The sequence below is a fragment of the Falco naumanni genome, chromosome 11 (assembly GCF_017639655.2).
Source record: "Falco naumanni isolate bFalNau1 chromosome 11, bFalNau1.pat, whole genome shotgun sequence".
In the NCBI taxonomy this organism is placed as follows: Eukaryota; Metazoa; Chordata; class Aves; order Falconiformes; family Falconidae; genus Falco; species Falco naumanni.
This window is the reverse complement of record NC_054064.1, coordinates 18,943,705-18,961,621: the sequence shown is the minus strand read 5'-3', so window position 1 is coordinate 18,961,621 and position 17,917 is coordinate 18,943,705. Positions and strand designations below refer to the sequence as shown.

General features: G+C 45.7%; 1 protein-coding gene across 2 annotated transcripts in view; it reads right to left on the bottom strand.

Annotated features, from left to right (window-relative positions):
• The window catches only part of DDAH1 (dimethylarginine dimethylaminohydrolase 1), a 63,703-nt gene extending 56,266 nt beyond the window's left edge, over positions 1-7,437 (bottom strand). For both annotated transcript variants that reach the window (XM_040610926.1, XM_040610925.1), the window contains exon 1: positions 7,068-7,437. In XM_040610926.1, coding sequence (XP_040466860.1) covers positions 7,068-7,373 — 306 coding nt within the window. In that variant the 5' untranslated portion in view covers positions 7,374-7,437. The remainder of the gene's footprint in view (positions 1-7,067) is intronic.
• Between the last annotated feature and the right edge of the window lie 10,480 nt (positions 7,438-17,917).

Sequence of the window (17,917 nt, the reverse complement as noted above, 5' to 3'; positions counted from 1 at the left end):
GGTAGCTCCAAGCCATATGTTGAAGTCAGAACAGAAAAGGCTCTTTTCACATTTTGGAGGAAATGCTTATAGTTATTTGGAACCTTTAAACACTTCACATTTGCACTGAACCATAAGCTCACCAAGGGCTATTTATCACAGCTAAAGGAACAGTGATTAACAAGGTACAACAGCTGACATCAGGCTTGTACAATAACAATCAGTGTCCACAGGATATTTAAAAACCCAGGCATTTAATTTGGGGTTTGCTTTTTTAATCTTATGGTCAGCAACATGGATATTCCTGAGAAATTTGACATTGCAATTTAGTAACAAGGTCTAAATATTGCCTCTGCTAGAAAAGCATGTAACCCAAGTTGCTCCTAGACTGTCCTTAAAGATTGTTTTACAGTTCTGTAGATAGAAACCAATTACAATGAAAACAGTCCACTTATATTGATCTGACTACAAGCTACTTCCTAACATTTTCATTAGATCTGTGATCACAGAAGCAAAATTGAAAGTGAAAAAATACAGTTCTTTGCATAGCCAATTCACTTGAAGTGCCAGCCCTATTAATGTAGGGTCAGAGAGCTGTATCAGCAATGACCAAAGAATCACCTACCCAAACCAAGAGGCAGCACTTAAAGCCGACTATTTCAAAAAGAAGCTTGATTTCTTTATGTGGTTATGCCCCTTCCATCTGCTTTGCTGTTTAGGAGGCTAAAACATCCCTTATGTCTACCAGTACCACCATTATACAGACTCCTGATACAGGTCTACCTGATACTGCTTAAATAACTGTTTTTAAGTTTAAGAGTGAACTTAAGTACTGTTTAAGACTCTTTTCTCCTCTATGCATGCTTTTCAGTTAATTTATATGCTAACATCAAAACACTGAAAACAAGAGTTAATGAAATATATTAAAGAAAACACTAATGCAGATTCTGACAAGTTACTTCATTGCCTTCTGCACCCCACGATGGGCATCACCTCTTAGCTCATGGAGAAATTCTTCAAGTGACACATGCTTTGTGGAAGACTACATTTGGTTCTGCCAATTATACGCTCTGCAAAAGACAACCAAAGCCCACATTAACACTCAGGTATACATCATATCTTGAAGTCTGACTGGTACTTCTCAACTTGTTTCCAGTGTAACTGAAATTAACACACTATCTTACACACTTTCACTCAAATTCTGAGGTTAGACTGGGAAGACTGTGAAAAGGATAGACTAAAGAAGGATGCATATGGCTCAGTGTAGAATGGGAAAGGTATTCAAGAAAAAAACATCTGACAAGAGGGTGGAAATGCACCTAGCACCACTTCTAAGTTTTATCAACCTTCATGTAAAGCTTTTCCCCACGTCTACTCACCTGCTGCTCTAAGCACTAAGCAACGACACAACGGTAATCTCTGTGCTTTCTATCACTAAGATTTCTAGGCAGAACACCAAAGCTGGTCTGTAACATCAAGGGTAAAGCACAATAAGGACATGCAAAGTGGTCAGTGCAAATGTACAAGGCCTCCACAATTTGTTGCGACAGTTTAAAGACTTATGAATTATTTAAAGTGGCAATAAGTTTCTTGCCTCTCTAACGATCAGCAAGTACTAATCCCCCATGAAAACAACAGATCTTCACCAGTTGTGCAGAGACACACTGGTTTAAGTGGTTAGTCAGCAAATATAGGTTCTTTTGTACTAGCATGTGCTATAAAATAAAAACCCCATAACCTAATTAAGCTTGGGAGCTAGCAGAGCCTTGAATCTGTTTCTCCTGAGCCTACCTTTTCTATTACTTTGCAACAGACATCATTATTCTACAGAACTGTCTAGGTCTACAGAGGGAGTGGAGAAAGTGTCTACCATTTAGCAGTACCCACGCAGCAATACCTGAGTCTATACGCATACACAACTTACCAAACTATTTTTACCTTCTTTTTTCTCAGAAGCTTCCACCAATTGGCCTGAGAATCATTCCTGCAAGCTGTAAGCTGCAGCTGAGACTGCATCCCAGTACAGGGTGCAGGCTCTACTTCATACATGGCTGCACAGCCCTGCAGAAACTGTACAGGGTGGGAGCAGGGGCTGGCAGCTAAGCAGGTCATGGTGATCAGCACTAAGAAGCAAAGTTACCCCGCCCAGCACAGCTGGAAGCTCTGCAGAAGCAGTGCTGTGACCAAAGCCCTGCAACCCAGCAAGTTGAGGAAGAGGTACCACCCACACATGCTCAGAAAGCAATTAGGAGGCTTCTCCAATGCCTGTCAAGAGGATGGGATTTGACAAACATACTCGTTCTCTGTCCTCACTTCTGAGGGACCGTATCTTCCAGGATACACAGGAATACAGCCCACAGGTTGTCCACAGTGGGTCTCAGGGGAGTGGGGAACAGCAGTATTCTTGGGTGGAAGTCTCCTCTTGACAGTCAAGGAAGTAACCAGCCATCTCTTCTGCAGCAGCTCCTGAAGCTTTCCCAGCCCCAGTTGTTTTCCCTTCTCTACACCACAGCCAAGAAGAGGTGAGGTCTGTAGGGGCATTTTGCTGAGCTTTTGGGTTTCTATCTGTCTGCGTAAGCACAGAAGTGGTGGAAATACTGTTTTGTGCTACCCTGAGCACATTAAGACAGCTTGGGCAGTAAGAGCAACGTGCTGATGAAGGCTCTTCTCAGCAACTAACCCTGCTGTGTTCAGAAGGTGACATGAGGAGTTTACACTAGAGGAATAAACAACTGAGAACATACTGCTGGAACTGGCCAACTGATCAGCGATCACAACATTTCTATTCGAGTTACTCAACTTGAACATCAAGCACACTGGCAACTGCACTCAGCTAAACAAAACACCAGTTTATCCACATTAGCAATCTACCTCTGGCTTACTTGAAAAGCCTTTACCTTGCTGCCAAATTCAAAACTTTCCAGAAACTATAAATTTTAAAATAAGTTCAGAAGTTGGTAACACAAAAAAATAATGCCTTAAAATAAGCCTGACTCTTGCAAACAAATTATTAAACGCATGACTAATTTTTCTACTTTGCTAAAAAAATACTGGGCTCCTTCCCAGTACTGACTGAACATGACCAAATTTAATTCAACTCTTTCTCCCTACAATAACTTGGAGCAAGAACAGACATAACCCCAGATTTTATTTTGTTTTGTTCCAGACAGACATCCAGTACAGAATCCAGTGGTGCTGGAGGGGTAAGCAATAGTACCTATAAAGCCTGAAAGCTCAATCAATGCTATTACAAACTGCTGCAGAAATTGCCTGCTGCATACAGTGTTACAGTAATTGATGACAAGCCTTCTTAATAAGGAGTCTAGTCAGTGAAAGAACACACTGCATCAGTTCTTAAATATTGCATTATGGGTTTTCAGTGGCATGAAAAAGGGGAGATTGAGGCAGTAGTACTCAGTTCATGTATCTGGCAGCCAGTTTATGTGGAGGCACAACACACCCGAAGCCACACTGCTCCAGCTGCATATTCAACCAGCTTTAGGATGCACCTTGGCGTCCTCCATGCCCTTCAGCTTTCACTGGTCTGATCAGGCTTCAGAGCCTGACCCATCACATGCCTCTTGGCAGGTTTACAAACCCTCCCTCCATTAATACTCTGCAGAAATGGTACCCTACAGCCCTGTTCCCATCACCACTTCCTTCTTCCACTGCTCCTGCCTGCTCTGTACAGAAGTCCGTTAAACTGTTAAGAGAGCAGTAAGACAAGCCTGAATGAGTCCTGCCTTACGGGAAGGCTCAGGTCAGGAGCGCATGCTCAGGAGTTGGGGTTTACTTTAACTGGGTTAAGCCAAGCATACACCAACTATACTGCTAAAATATTCATGGGGTTGTGCTTATGTTACATAAAGAGAATAAGAAATTGCACTTTGAGAAACTGGTGCTGTACGTAGACCGCATCCATCTTCCTTCCCTCGTTCAGCCAGTTGACCATACAAGTGACAAAGCACTACAACAGCCTTGGTTCACTTTCATACCAGGCTGACTAAGCCAGCTGAGGCAGGAATACAGCAATTTCACAGGCAGCATGAAGAAACTGGTTTCACAGGGCTTCATCCTTCTGGTTTTCTAGCAGTACATCCATCAGACCAGAAGCAATCCAGATTTAACAATTATCTGCTGTCTCAACAATGAAGATTTCACAGCCGTTCAACTGACGAACCCCTGACTCCATGTATCCTAACATACAACTAGTTTCATGCTCACAGAATAATTCAGGTTGGACAGGACCTTGGGAAGTTTCTAGGTCAACCTCCCACTCAGAGCACAAACCAGGATGCTCAGTGCTTTACCCAGCTTGAAAAGCTCCAAAGATGACTGCACAGCTCCTCCAGGCCTTGTTTCACTGCTTGGCTGTCCCCACTGAAAAGCCTTTCCTTATGCCCCATTAAAACCTCACACTAACTTACACCCGTTGTCTCTTGCCCTCCTGCCACAAAACTGAACAGCCTGCTCCACATTCTTGGTAAGATACAGTCTGTGAGTGCCAAGCAGAGAGGGTAATCGCTTCCCTCAGACCACTGGTTCTGCTCCTGTTAATACAGCCCAGGATCCTACTGCCCTTCTTTACCACAGGGACACTGAACTGGCTCACAAACACTGTGCTGCCCACCAGACACCCCCTCCAGGGGGGGTTCTGCAAAGCTGTCCCCCACCCATTTGGCTCCACCCAGGGATCCTTCCTTCCCTGGGCCAGGACTCAGGATTTGTCCCTGCTCAACACCGTAAGGTTGACTCCCCCATAGGCCAGCCCCTTCCTCCAGCCTGCCTAGGTCCCCCTGAACAGCAGCCCAGACCCCACGGCTATTGCCTCTTACCCTTCCCCCACCTTGCCCCAGTTTGGGACAGTTCACAGCTTGATACATGTGTCCCCCTCTCCAAGTCACCAATAAAGGCATTTAACAGGGCAGATGCTAGGACATACCCCACAGCAACTTCACTTGCCACCAGCCTCCAGGTACCGTCTTTAACGGGCAATTCAAAGACTGAATATAACCCTCAGAAAAGACCTTGGGTGGCTGCCAACAGCCACCCACCAGGATGAACAGGAGGGCCTGGAGCAGGCACTAGGCTCCCTCAGCTCAGGGTAGCTGCAGGCCTCGGTGCCTGGACCGCCTGAGCACCTGTAGCTGGTACCTTCAGAACCAGCCTTGGAGGCAGCAAGAGAAGCAAAGCTCTGACGACAGTAGGAAACACCCTCTCATGAAGCTACAAGAAATACTGCAGCTTCTTGTAGGGCTCTTTATGAAAGGGAGGTTATCATAGGCGTTTGCCAAGACGTCCAAGGCACATGTCAAGCCCTCCACCAACACCACACAGAAATATGAGTGAACTAGTCATGTACACATTTCTGCTTTCTAAAGCCTTGACTAGCCTACTGTTTTGAAGGCAACATTCTGGTCACTAACTACTCAGACAAAGAAGACTAAATAAACACAGACTCGGTCACCATGCCAGGATGGGGAGGCTGTCCCGGGGGATGCCTCAAAGGGGAGAGGGACCAGGAGCAGACAGGCATCATCCCACAGAAACAAGCATCTTCTCCCCCGTCCGCAAAGCGCTGCCGTAATGATGTTCCCAGGAGGAAGAACTGTTGTAAATAATTAGAAGTTACGTGTTCAGCCAAGCACTACATTGCAGTGTTATAGCTTTAAGAGAATGTTTGTTCAATTATTTTTTCTTTTTTACTTCACAGAAAGCTCAAGGGAGAGATTTCTCCATCATTCAAGAAAGCTAAAAAGATTCAAATTATGCTTTAAAGCTTTTTTTTCTCCTCTTTGTTCATGACTGACTGGACAAGTCACCCACAGAAAGAAGTAAATCTTTTCTAACGGGGAAAGAGTGCAAATGGCAGCAGGAGTCACATGGCTACATACCAGTGAGTCATAGGAAGGACCAGTGAAAACTCACTCAGACTCTGGCTGCTTCCAAGAGTAGCATGTGGCAAACACACTTTACTCTGATGCTGTCACCTTTAAGAGCATTCGTATGTGCTTCAAAGAGTAAATACACATGGGTAAGCACAAGGAAACCCACGTGTGCAAGATGTGTACAGTATCACGGAGTGCTGAGCAAAGTAAACTTTGCAATTGCTAGAAGAGCACTAGATGAAAACTACCAAGTGGCGACGCTCATCCATTGCTCTCAGTGGCCAAGAGCAGCCACAGCCAGCGGCCCAGCCCTACGCCACAGGCACAGCAGGACATGCTTGTGGATCACAAGATGAGCCATGGGACCACAAAGATGGGAACTGGAAGAGACAACAGGGTTACGTTAAAACATGCTTACAGGAAGGCAGGTTACCAGTGTAACAATTTTGCAGCTTCAAACAGGGAGAGGTTTAATTTGCTACTCACAACTTGTTGAGAGGGAGACAACAGGACAGCACTTCAGTGCATGCGGAGCCTCGTGAACTAGCCTGTGAATGGGCCGAGCGCATCAGAAGAGTCCCAAGCACATCTCCAGCGAGGCTCCTGCAGCCGGGCAACCCTCGCACCTCTCTCCAACGAGCCTGCCCGTGCCCCGGTGCCCCCACGCACCCCCAGCCCACCAGGCCCGCCCGGGGAAGGCGGCACCAGGTTCACGGGCGCGCAGGCTAACGGAGCGCTCCACCGCTCGGTAACCGCGGCGGCCGGGCACGCGGGGCCCGAACCCCGCTGGAGCCGAGTGCGGGGCGCAGGCGGGGCGCGGATCGCGCCGCAGCGCGGCCACCACGGCCGGTAGCCCACCCCGCGGGACCCGCACGGCCCGCCGGAGAGCATGACTCACGGTTTACACCGTCCGCTTGTTTTCGCCAGCGGAACACTACGCTCCGACACGCCCCCGGCGCGGCCCGGCGGCACCGGCCGCCGCCAGCCCAGCCGCGGGGAGAGGAGGCCGGGCCGGAGCCGCTGCCCGGGGCCCGCCGCGCCGAGACCCGCCGCGGGGGCGGCTGCTCGCTGAGCAACCCCGCCCGCCGCCGCCCCCCTCCCGCCGCGGGCCCGGGGACACGCCCGACGGCGCGGCCGCCCCGAGCCCACCTGGGCGGCGCGGGCACCGCTCCCCCCGGCCCGGCCCCCGCCGCCCCGCACCTCCTTCCTGCGGCTGGGCGCGCCCGGGCGGGTGAGGAGCGCCGTCTCCTCGCAGACTACGGCCATGTCCTCCACGAAGGCGCAGTCGGGAAGGCTCTCGTCGGCCGGCAGCTCCAGCACCTGCAGCCCCAGCTTGCCCCGCAGCACTCCCACGTACAGCTGATGTTCCCGCTCCGCACGGGCGTAGTCCACCTCGGGGCCGGCCGCCCTGCGCAGCGCCTGCCGGCACAACGACTCGGGCAGCGCCCGCACCACGGCGTGCGTGCAGCGCCCGAAGGCGGCGGGGCCGCCGCCCAGCCCGGCCATGCTGCGCGGCGGGGCGCGGAGGAGGCAGGGAGGGACGGGCAGCCGCGACCGCCGCCGCCGGCCCTGGCAGCTGATAAAGCGCCGCCCGCGGCCCGGCCGCGCCCCATTGGCTCCCCACCAGGCACATTTCCATGGGGCCGCCGCGAAGCGCGCTCCCATTGGCTGGCGGCGGCGGCCGGGCCGCGCCATTGGCCGCCCCCCGCAGGGCGCCGCTTACCTGTGAGGCGGGCGGGAGCCGCGGCGCCTCTCGCCGAGCCCTGAGGGGCCGGGCCGAGTCCCGGGGCCAGGGCGATTCCCGCAGGGGCAGGGGCCCGGCCCGGCCCGGCCCGGCCGAGGGGAGCCAGCGGGGCCTCGACCCTCTGCAGGGCGGCCCCGGTGCTTGCCCCAGGCCTCGCCCCCGAGCGGGCCGCTGGGGCTGGCCGTGCCTGCCGTGGGCCTCCGTTACCTCAGCGTGGCTCGAGGGGCAGCGCGGTTTCACATAGAGACTCCACGGAGCCGTGTGGGAACGCATACGGACGCTGACAGAATTCAAACACCTGCGTCTCCCCGCATTTCTCCACGCATCCAAGCTGAGCAGGGTCGGGCTGCCAACCCTCTCTGCTCCAGGGTCCATCAGGCTGGCCCTTCGTGCCCTTCGCAGCTGCTTGCTGCCTCCCTGGTGGCATAGCAAGAGGCCAGGTGCTTTGTCTGTGCAGCCAGAGGAAGAATATCCCATGGCAAAGGCTGCTCCAAATCCAAATCCAAAGGAAATAAGCCCAGCCACTTCCTCATCCCTCCTTACAGCTTTCTATAGGGCTGCTCACCAGCAAGCAGAGCGTCCACCTTCTTCCACTCCTTTATGCTGTCAAAGTTTCTACCTGGGAGGGTAGAAGGGGCACCTGTGTGTTTTGCTCCATCTTTACCTCCAGGACTGAAACTGAGCATTTTCCACCCTTTCCTCTAAAAGAGCCCTTACTTCCCCTTGTTTCATTCTCCCTGAGTTTTCTCCTGACCTGACATTACCCAGATGAGGGCCAGCCCTTCCAGCAAACACCTCCGGCTGCCAGGCTGGAGCCAAACAAGGCTTCGGGCCAGAGCTCACCATGGGCGACATCCACCGCACCAGCCCCAGGTCGTGCCGCCCCTGCCGCCACCCTCCCAGGCACCTCCGAGGTCTGTCCTCACTGGAGCAGGCAGGAAGAGAGGAGGAATATGGATTTTCCCTCCAGATCTTCTCTTAATGGCAAGGCTCTTTCAAGTGTCCCTCTGGCCACGGAGGAGCACCCAGCTCCATGCTCCCTCTTCAGTGCTCAAACAAACCCCAGCAGCTGCCTCAGCCATAATGTCATGGACATCGGCACATGTTAGCATTTGGGAATACGGCTAATGAATAGCATGAAGGAAATCTCAGACTGTGTTTCCAAAATGGCAGCTGACTAGATTTTCATCTGCATTTTCCACATGTTCTCCAAATACACTGTAAAGGCTGCCTTTACTTAATGTGCATAGGTGCAGTTATTTAAGTAACTGTCATTCACTGAATAATGTGCAAATATTACTTTTCTTAAACAAATGGACAGGGAATTCAGTTGCTGTCATGTAGGACATTTCAAATTCTTGAGAAACCACTACAGATGGTATCGTACTGTCTCTGGTATAATGTGTGATACTTCCACAGTCATTAAAGCCTCTTTTTACTTGGCTTTGATTTGGGATTTGGCCACTGGCATGCTTTTGTTTGCTTTTTGTTAGCAGAACTTTTAGCCAGAAGAAAAAGTGCTGCTATCACTCTGTAATTTAAAAAAAGTTGCCAGGGTTCCTATCTGAAAAGGTTGTTCTTGCAGCCAACGGATTGTAAAGTTCTAGTCAATACAAATTTTTTTGACATCCATAAATACCTTATCAGCTTATAAGCCATGACAATTTTTAGATCTCACTGAGATTACAGAAACATGAGATATAAGGTGATGCCACACAATCGGCTAGGAGAGTGAGGTTTGCCCCAGAGGCATTGGCAGCAGCCCAGGCTGACCTCAGGTGGCCCCAGCTGCTTCCTGGGAGTTGGCCAGGTGTCACTTCTGACAGCTTCTCAATACTCTTCCGCATTATGGGGGACCAGGCTGGAGGAAGGAGGATCTCTTTATGAGATGCAGTAGTATGAGACAGTGGTATGCTACAAGTACAACGTGTTTTGGAAAAAAGAAAATGTTAGCTATTTAAACAAGGTTAAGGAAGTAATGACTACAGTAAAAAAAAAAAAAAAAAAGTAATCTGTATTTCCATAAGTGTATAAAATGCTGCAGGTTAAACATAAATGAAGAACTGTTTGCTGATTGTGATTGTTCTATTATTTATGTTGAAAAAAAGGGCATCATTAACAATCTAGGAACAGATGCATCCAGAGCAAAATTGTCCATATTTATAATAAGATTACCAAAATATCAGTTTACTCACAAATTAACATTACATAATAGAATTGGTTCACACAGTCTTTCAGGAGTGATGTTAAAATTTATCATATGCAGTAATACAAAATGCATCAGCTACCAGTCATCAATACCATCATACCATGTCTACCTTGCTCTATAGCCAGTATTTTCCTGTAACTTTGTCCTGCTGGAGAAATGAATGTAAATGAGCAAAGCTGCCCCCCAGCAAAGAAAAAAGCTGTGTCACACTACAGAAGTCATGCAGAATGATGAAAACTATGCTTGCAAGAGAAGATGGACTGCAGACTGCTTAAGCAGTATCACAGAAAGCGGTATTTGGAAAGGAGAAAATGCCTCATACAGAAAAACATGCAAATCCAGGTGTTTAGTGACTGACACTACACAGAGTCATATGCTGACAGTGACAGTGAGAAGAAAATTGCTTTGCAAAATGTACTTGAGGATGCATACGTGAACAGCGCATTTGCTTTCAGAAGAGAATAGATATTGAAAGAGGAGATATGGTTTAAAAGTTAAGACAGAAAAGTCATCGATACACAGAGTAAAATTTCATCCATTTGACAACATCACTAGCAGTATATTGATAAGATTATTAGGGGTTTTTTTACAGCTGTGACTTGAGAACAGTCTGCAGCTGTGCAAAAAACTGCCACAAAGATCAAGGGAATAATTTCCACAAGGTAGAAGGCAAGCAACAAACTTATATTATTGCAAAGAAAAGTACGGAAAACTTTCCAGCAATAAGGAGCAGAGAAAAAGATTGCTTGGGAAGAATATGCAGCCTCTATACAAAGCATTTTTAAGAAGTTCAATAAGTATCTTCCAGGAGCAGAAAACCAGAGCTGGGGGAAAAGTACAGACGAGGAGAAGTCCCTTCCAGTCCTGTGATTCTATTATCATTTTTACACTGAAAATTATTGTTTTAGTGAAAATGGCCACATAATGATGAGACTAAGGCCCCCAGTAGCAAATGCGCAACCTTTATGGGCGCTGCTAGGTGACTGAAGGTCACAGCTGGTCACTGCTGAACAGTTTGTGTGACCGGAACAAAGGAGAATTTGGATCACCGCCGAATGCAAACACATACCACATGGACTGACTGCTCAGGCGTGCTAGGCAGCTGCAGAGTTTGAACACACTTCCCATCACTTGCAGATGCTGGAACAACACTGCTGGCTCTAAAACCTTAGTGGCCATCTCTCACACTGTTAATAAAATGCTGCATGTAACTTGAGACAGTGAAAAGCCAGGACAAGACAGCAACAGAGCCATTCAGTCACCAGCATGTCCTGCTATGGCAATGGGAATCTGTAACAAAAAGACAGAGAGACACTGAATTTCACTTTTTTAAAGGAATACAGGTTTAAGTGATTCCTACAGCTCAATAGAAAACTATGCAACTACTGCACAGCCAAATGCCATTATTAACAGAGGCCACACTGCTGGAGGAACAGCTCCTACTGTATCAATGGGTCGTTCATTCTCTTAGTATCAGGTCTTACAGGCACAGAAGAGAAAAAAGTTACTTTAATCATGCTTTAGATGCATGAAAAGCAGCTCAAAGGGGTTTTCACCCGGAGAGTTGACAAAAGTTTTCAATTTCTGCTCTAGTACTGTAATACAAAAACCACAGTGACTCAGTAAAACAGTATTTTTACTAAATAATGAAGTGCCTGGGCTCCTCATTTAGCTGACCTAAAGACGTTAGGCAACGAATCACTTAACTTCACCCCACTGCGTGGACAAGCTCCCAAATGTTTTTGCATTTTCCAAATGCTAAACAGATTTAGCTTGCCATCTATTCTTTACATAACAGATCACTCCTGGAGGAGGAGACCAACCTCTTCTGAATGGCGTAAATCAACAGTGTGTCTGCCAGCTTGTACAGAAATCCTTTTGGGGAGCAGCATTTTCCCTTGCCTGAGTTGAACCCAAGCTATCTCACAGAGTCTTACCAGAGTCAGATTAATTCTATGTATAGCTGGTCCAGGGGAAACACAGTATTTGTTTTGTCTGCTATGGGATAACCAACTGGGCGTTTTCTCAGCTGGCATTTTGCATCCTCCAGAGAAGGAGGAATTCCCATGAGCTGACAGATACACAGTTGTTGGGAGACAAAGCTGTCAAAGGGTGATTCTCTAAAAGTCAGCTTTTGCAGCATTGTTGCCATGACACATGGCACCAAGGAGCCTGGACAACACGCAGAGGCGCAGGACATTCCTCACATTTATAGTCTTCCCACATGTTTTGTTACAATAGGTTGCACTAGTACAATCAGGATCAACTTTTGGATTCACTTGGCTAAGCAAACAGATCACTGGGGAGACAGCTGCAGGACTCCTGACTATTTACCTCCTGTGCTTCTGTCTTCTCACCTTCACCATGCCTTATCTCCACCTCTGCCCTTCTTTCTCTGCAGGGGAAAAGTCACTTGTTGAATTTTAAAAAAAGCATGTGCTAGGTACCACAGGTTCAGGTGACCGTGACTGAAAAATGAGATTAGTACTTGTGGAAATTTATGCTGAATTACAGCAGTTGACACCTCTCTTACAGAAAAGAACAGAAAGACACCATTTGTTTCCCTGATAGATATACTTCCCAGAAATATGCCAGAAATACCGAGCCAACCAGGGAAGAAAGAGGAGAGAGGGCTAGGATAAGTGCTTTGTGAATTGTTCTTGTTGTGGTTGCCCTCGGAAAAATAGACAATAAGACTTTTTCTGCTGTCAGACAGCATTTTCAATACAGTGTGCTGTTTTATCAGGTTGGCAAGAAAGCACCAGCTCCAGCAGTAGATGGGGAGATGGCTCATGCCATTTGCACTTACGCAGCTATCATTCAATAGGTCTCATGAATCCAAAACCAGCTGCTGTGAGGTGCTGCAGGTGCCCCTACGGGCAGCACAAAAAAGCTGGCTGAGAGAGAGGTAGGATAAAGTCTTTGGTAAATCATGGCTGCCAAACCAGGCTGCACTGATACAAGATGAATAATGCACATGCTGGGTTTTTTTCTCCCCTTCAGATCTTCCACCAAAACTATACCTTTATTCTCAAAAAAAGCAAAAGCTTAAAAATGCCGATTAAGCCAGGTTAATATTTTCTAAAGGACTCAAGTCCCTTGTATTGTAACTTGAGTTGCTTTTTCATGTGTATCCTGAGTCTGCATTTCCCTTCTCTATGGAGCCAGCTGACCAGCTGGCAGCACCCCACAGGTGTAGCAGGCTGTCCTTCCCTTTCATTGCCTGAAAAGCCCTTGCAAGCTCAGCGGTAAGACACAATAACATTTGGCTGTAGCATTTCTTGCTTTTCTTAGTTTGCATTTCCCCTTCCTTCCAGGAGCCAGCTGCCTGAGAACAAATTCCCAGCCTTTCTTATCACTTAGGCATCTTTTGCCTTGATTGGTACATGTTTAGTGCATTTTTGGTGTCGACTTGGTCAATAATTTGCAAATGCAATTACAAAACTGTATATTTATACAAAACTTGTTAAAGTGGAATTAGCTTTTGTATCCACAAGAAAGAGACTGTGGGGAGGGAGGGAGAGATATACACATATTTAGATATGTATATGTATGCACATGAGCCAACAACTTTGTGATTTCCCTTGTGTGCCTGCAAAGGGCAAGCAGTTCTTTTGCCAGCTTCTTTGGCACTAAGATTAGCACTAGAGACAGACAGACAGATTAATACATCACAAATCCAGATAAGAAAGTGAAAGATTTCCAATAGGCTTTTTTACTGAGTTTACTTAATATGCTGTCCTAACTGTTAGAGTTAAGAAGCTATAAAACATTAAAAAAAAAAAAAAAGAGGTTTTCTTTCATTATTTTTTGAAGAACCATTTCACATTATTCTGCATAAGTTACATGTTCAGGGAAGAGTTGAGTCACCACCCCTGGAGGTATGTAAAAGACGCGTAGATGCTGTGCTTAGGGACATGGTTTAGTGGTGGACTTGGCAGTGCTGGGTGAATGGTTGGACTTGACAATCTTAAAGTTTTTTTTCCAACCTAAATGATTCTATTATTCTATGAAAAGACACAGATGCAGTTCTCCTTGTTGATCTTCATGAAGATGCTGTTAGCCCAGTGCTCAGGTTTCACAGGGTCTACCTGAATTCTCCCATGGTTTGGCGCAACTCAAAATGAAGATTTCCACCTCAGCATATTCCAAACACAAAGAGCAAAAAAGGTAGATCAAACTGAATTACTGCTGCTAAAACCAGCAGCCTTCTATACATAATATAAATTTTCCAATCCTCTCACTTGATTATCAGGAATTCTACCAAAAATCAGCTCCTCGCATATAGTTCTATGGAAATCACACACCTGTATTCATCTCCAGGAAACTATGCCTAGTTACACCGGTAAAAGATCTCGTTCACCTTTTCTTGTGTTGTCCTGAAACTAATGGTTGCAACTATTTTTTTCCCCCGAAATCCTGAGGACTTGTGATGTCCTGTAAAGTACTATTTGCTATGTGCTGCAGATATTCTGCACTGATGCTCACACTTCTGTCTGATCGGTTGGTATTTCAAAACCTCTATCCTTCTACATTTGATCACAATTTAATATTTTGCAGAAATCCAACCACTTTAACTTTAGGTAGACATACAAACACTGCCAGCCACATTATCGGAAGGGAATGAATGTTGTCTTAATAAACTGCTAGAAGAAGTTGGTTCACATAGTGAATATGCTTGCCAACGGCTTTGCTGACCATATAAATTCAGTTCTGTTTGAAATGTGTTTGTGAAATCAGGTGAAGAGGACCAGTTACGCCTTTCACAACGTAACTGAAAAGACCAAATCAGCACTGGAAGTAGATAGCTCTCATATTGATTTCTCTGAAAGCCGTAACAGAAAAGTATATTTCATGCATTTTGGCAGTTCTACTCCTTACTGCTATAAATACATACAGACTAGTGCCTAAAAGTGCTCATATTCTTATTCCATTCAGGATCAGAGAAGAAATACCATACAGTAATGAGCACAGTAAGTGGGGCTGGAAGAAATTTTATTGTGCATCTAGATAAAATATAATTATTTAATGATTATGGTCATAGTTTTAGAGACTAGATAGATCTAAAGTGTAATATCTGCTCAATTTAACAGGTACATTAATGGCAGGAATGGAACTATATACTTATTTATTCCATTCAGTTACAAGTAATTAAAAACAACTTTTTTAATGGAGGAGGGAAAAGCATTCTTTTATTTATTTTTCACAAGAGAAAGACATATTTTTAAAGATAACTAATGGTTTCAGGCACTTTCACTCACAGTTCCCCTTCTTTCAAGACCTGAAAGTCAAAGGTTTGGGGAAGCACCTCGGAAGAATCAACATCTGAAGTATCCTAAGTAGGGCACAGCACACCATGAGTCATTTCTCAAAATCTCTCCAGAAACAGTGAAGATGACAAGACAGTGTCACGTGGGAAGTATTTTGTTACAAACAGTAGAACCGCTCTGCGTATAAAATGAGACTATAATCTCCAACACTGAATAACACAGGGGATATATCAGTAACCGCTGTATTTTAACAGCTGTCTGAGGTACCAGATGAATTTTGCTGTGTATATTGTCATCTCCTGATTAGAAAGGGAGATATATATACACACACAAAAGTAACGCAGCAGGTGACACCATGATTTAAAAATACTCTAATAGCACAAGATGGAATTGAAGATTTAACCAACCAACAGAAAATGCATCATTTTCCTATTTTAAATTTGGCAAGTATGAATATAAAACTTGCCTTTTTTATCTCTATTATCTTGTCCACATATAAGGCTTGCTTTCCACTACAGGCTATTTTAATAGGATTAGTTATTAAAGTCAACGGGAAATAAATCACTGTTTCCAACAGGGCCTGTTTGAATTTGGAATTATTTTTCTTTCCTACTGCATCAAGTTAAATCTTTCTTACACAAAGACAAACAAAACCAGAGATATGACTAGTCAATGGCCATATTAATCCATGTTAGGCATTTCTTTCCTGGTAAGCCAGAAAAGGCTACTTTTGAAATATAAAACTTATTAGACAATATGACTTTTAGACACTTTTTAGACATCAGTCAAGTACTGCTTTCATTTTAATTTATAAGCCATCACTTAACTTTACCACAATTACTCAATATATAGATATCTGGAGGCTGATTTTGCCCTATCATTGCTGTCAGTGCAGAGTCATTCTAGTAAAGTCATTCCAGGTCAAAATATGAGCAAAAGGAAAATCCTGTATGCGTTTATGTTTCTTCCCATTTTGTATAGAAATAATTTTGCTAGAACTGGGAACATCCAACAATTTTTACTACTGACCACAGACTATTGACTAATTGACTAATTTTACTGTATAGTGTCCAATGCCCCTGGGGCACTATATGATAGAATTTCCTACATGAATAAGTTGCATCTGCTGAATATTACCTTTTGACTAATAATCCATTCCTCAGCAGAAGGGAATTCATTATTCTAACCTTTATTTTCTTCATTTCAGAAAACCATACACACGTCTGCCCTGCACAGGCACACCAATCTCCATTACATACACAATGTTGGATTGATTAGTAGTATAAAAACCTGTTTGTGCCTAATGATGCTATTTGCATATTGCAAATTGCGGCAAGTCTGGGTTTTTCTGATAGATTTGCAAATTCTACGTCCTTTTTCTCTCTTCTCAACCTTTTCCCCCAAAATACCTCTTAATTTTTTTTAAATTGTTACACTTTGTGTCTACATATGTGTTTTCTTATTGTTTCCCTCTTTCGAGATCATGACCTGCACCAGCATGTTCCCCTGGAACAATGAAACTGTCAAAGACAGGGCAAAACCATGACATTCTAGCCCATGAAATTGGGAAGCTGCCCCTGAAAGAGATTGTGTTGACCATGAACATCTGTGTCTTCAAAGTGAAATGCAAAATACACTTCTTTGATACAGTCTTCTGCTCCCTAACACCACATTTATAAAAAAACATGGATCATATAAAATAAACATTGCCTTGCTCCTGTTGAACAGAGAGAGAAGGTGGCTCCTTCTGCGTCCATTTTATTTTTGGAGGCAGCTGGACATTACAGCGAAGAGATGCTTTACATAAGGACCTAGAGATGTGGAGATTTTCCAAAACTAACAGCACATTGTGCACTGACAGTGTGGTAAGTGAGGCCGTTTCTTCTATTAACGCCTTGCAATTCTAGCCACGTATTCAACCGAACCCGCACCTGAAATCTGCTGATGAAAGCAGCTTTAGCTTGCACACAGCAGTGACAGGGAATGAAGATACACATCAGGCTGATGAGCACTAAGAAGTAAATTGTTAGCCCAGATGGAAATCAATAGCTCTCTTCACTCTCTGGCAAGATCGGGAGCTTTGGATGGCAATTAAAGCTTACCCAGCTGCCAAGTGTCCTAATTACACACACAAGAAATCCCACATTTCTCCTTCTACCTGAAACATCCCTTGCGCCACATTCATTAAGCTTATTACAGTCAGGCCTCCTGCTGTTGCTAGCACTGACGTATTTTTTTAACAAAAAAACCCAAATCCTTGCTTGCACCTGACTCCACCAGTGAGCAATCCTCCCAGAGCCCCACAGATGCTCCGTGACAGCCACCAGCCTCCGTGCTGCACAGGGATTTTGACAAGACCCTTCCAGGCAGCATCTTCCCTCTTCCACCCCATCTCCTGTGTTTCACCTCCCATGGAAATTTGCAACCTACTCTCCCCTGCCCAGGGCATTTACCATTAATTATTTCCCTCCTGCCCACTTGTTCATCAGCTGCCCGTTTCTTTTACTTGCACCAAACTTCCCCGCACCCTCCCTAGCCCTCGCCTGGGCTCTGCATTGCCCACCACGTTTGGAACAGCATTTATAAATGTGGGAAATTATAGAAGTCAGAAGCAGCATGGGCTGTGGCCAAGATACAGCCCTAACTACCTGTGTGTGTGATTGTACACGCAGACCACCCTTGGAACACTCGCCTGCACAAGCAGGTAACCGGCTTTCTAGACAGGCACGTCATTAGCCATGTGCACCACCAAGAGCATTCAAAATGGAGAGGAGAGCAGTTTCATTTTGACATCCACAGACCTGTCAGGTTCTCTGGGAAACGAGGC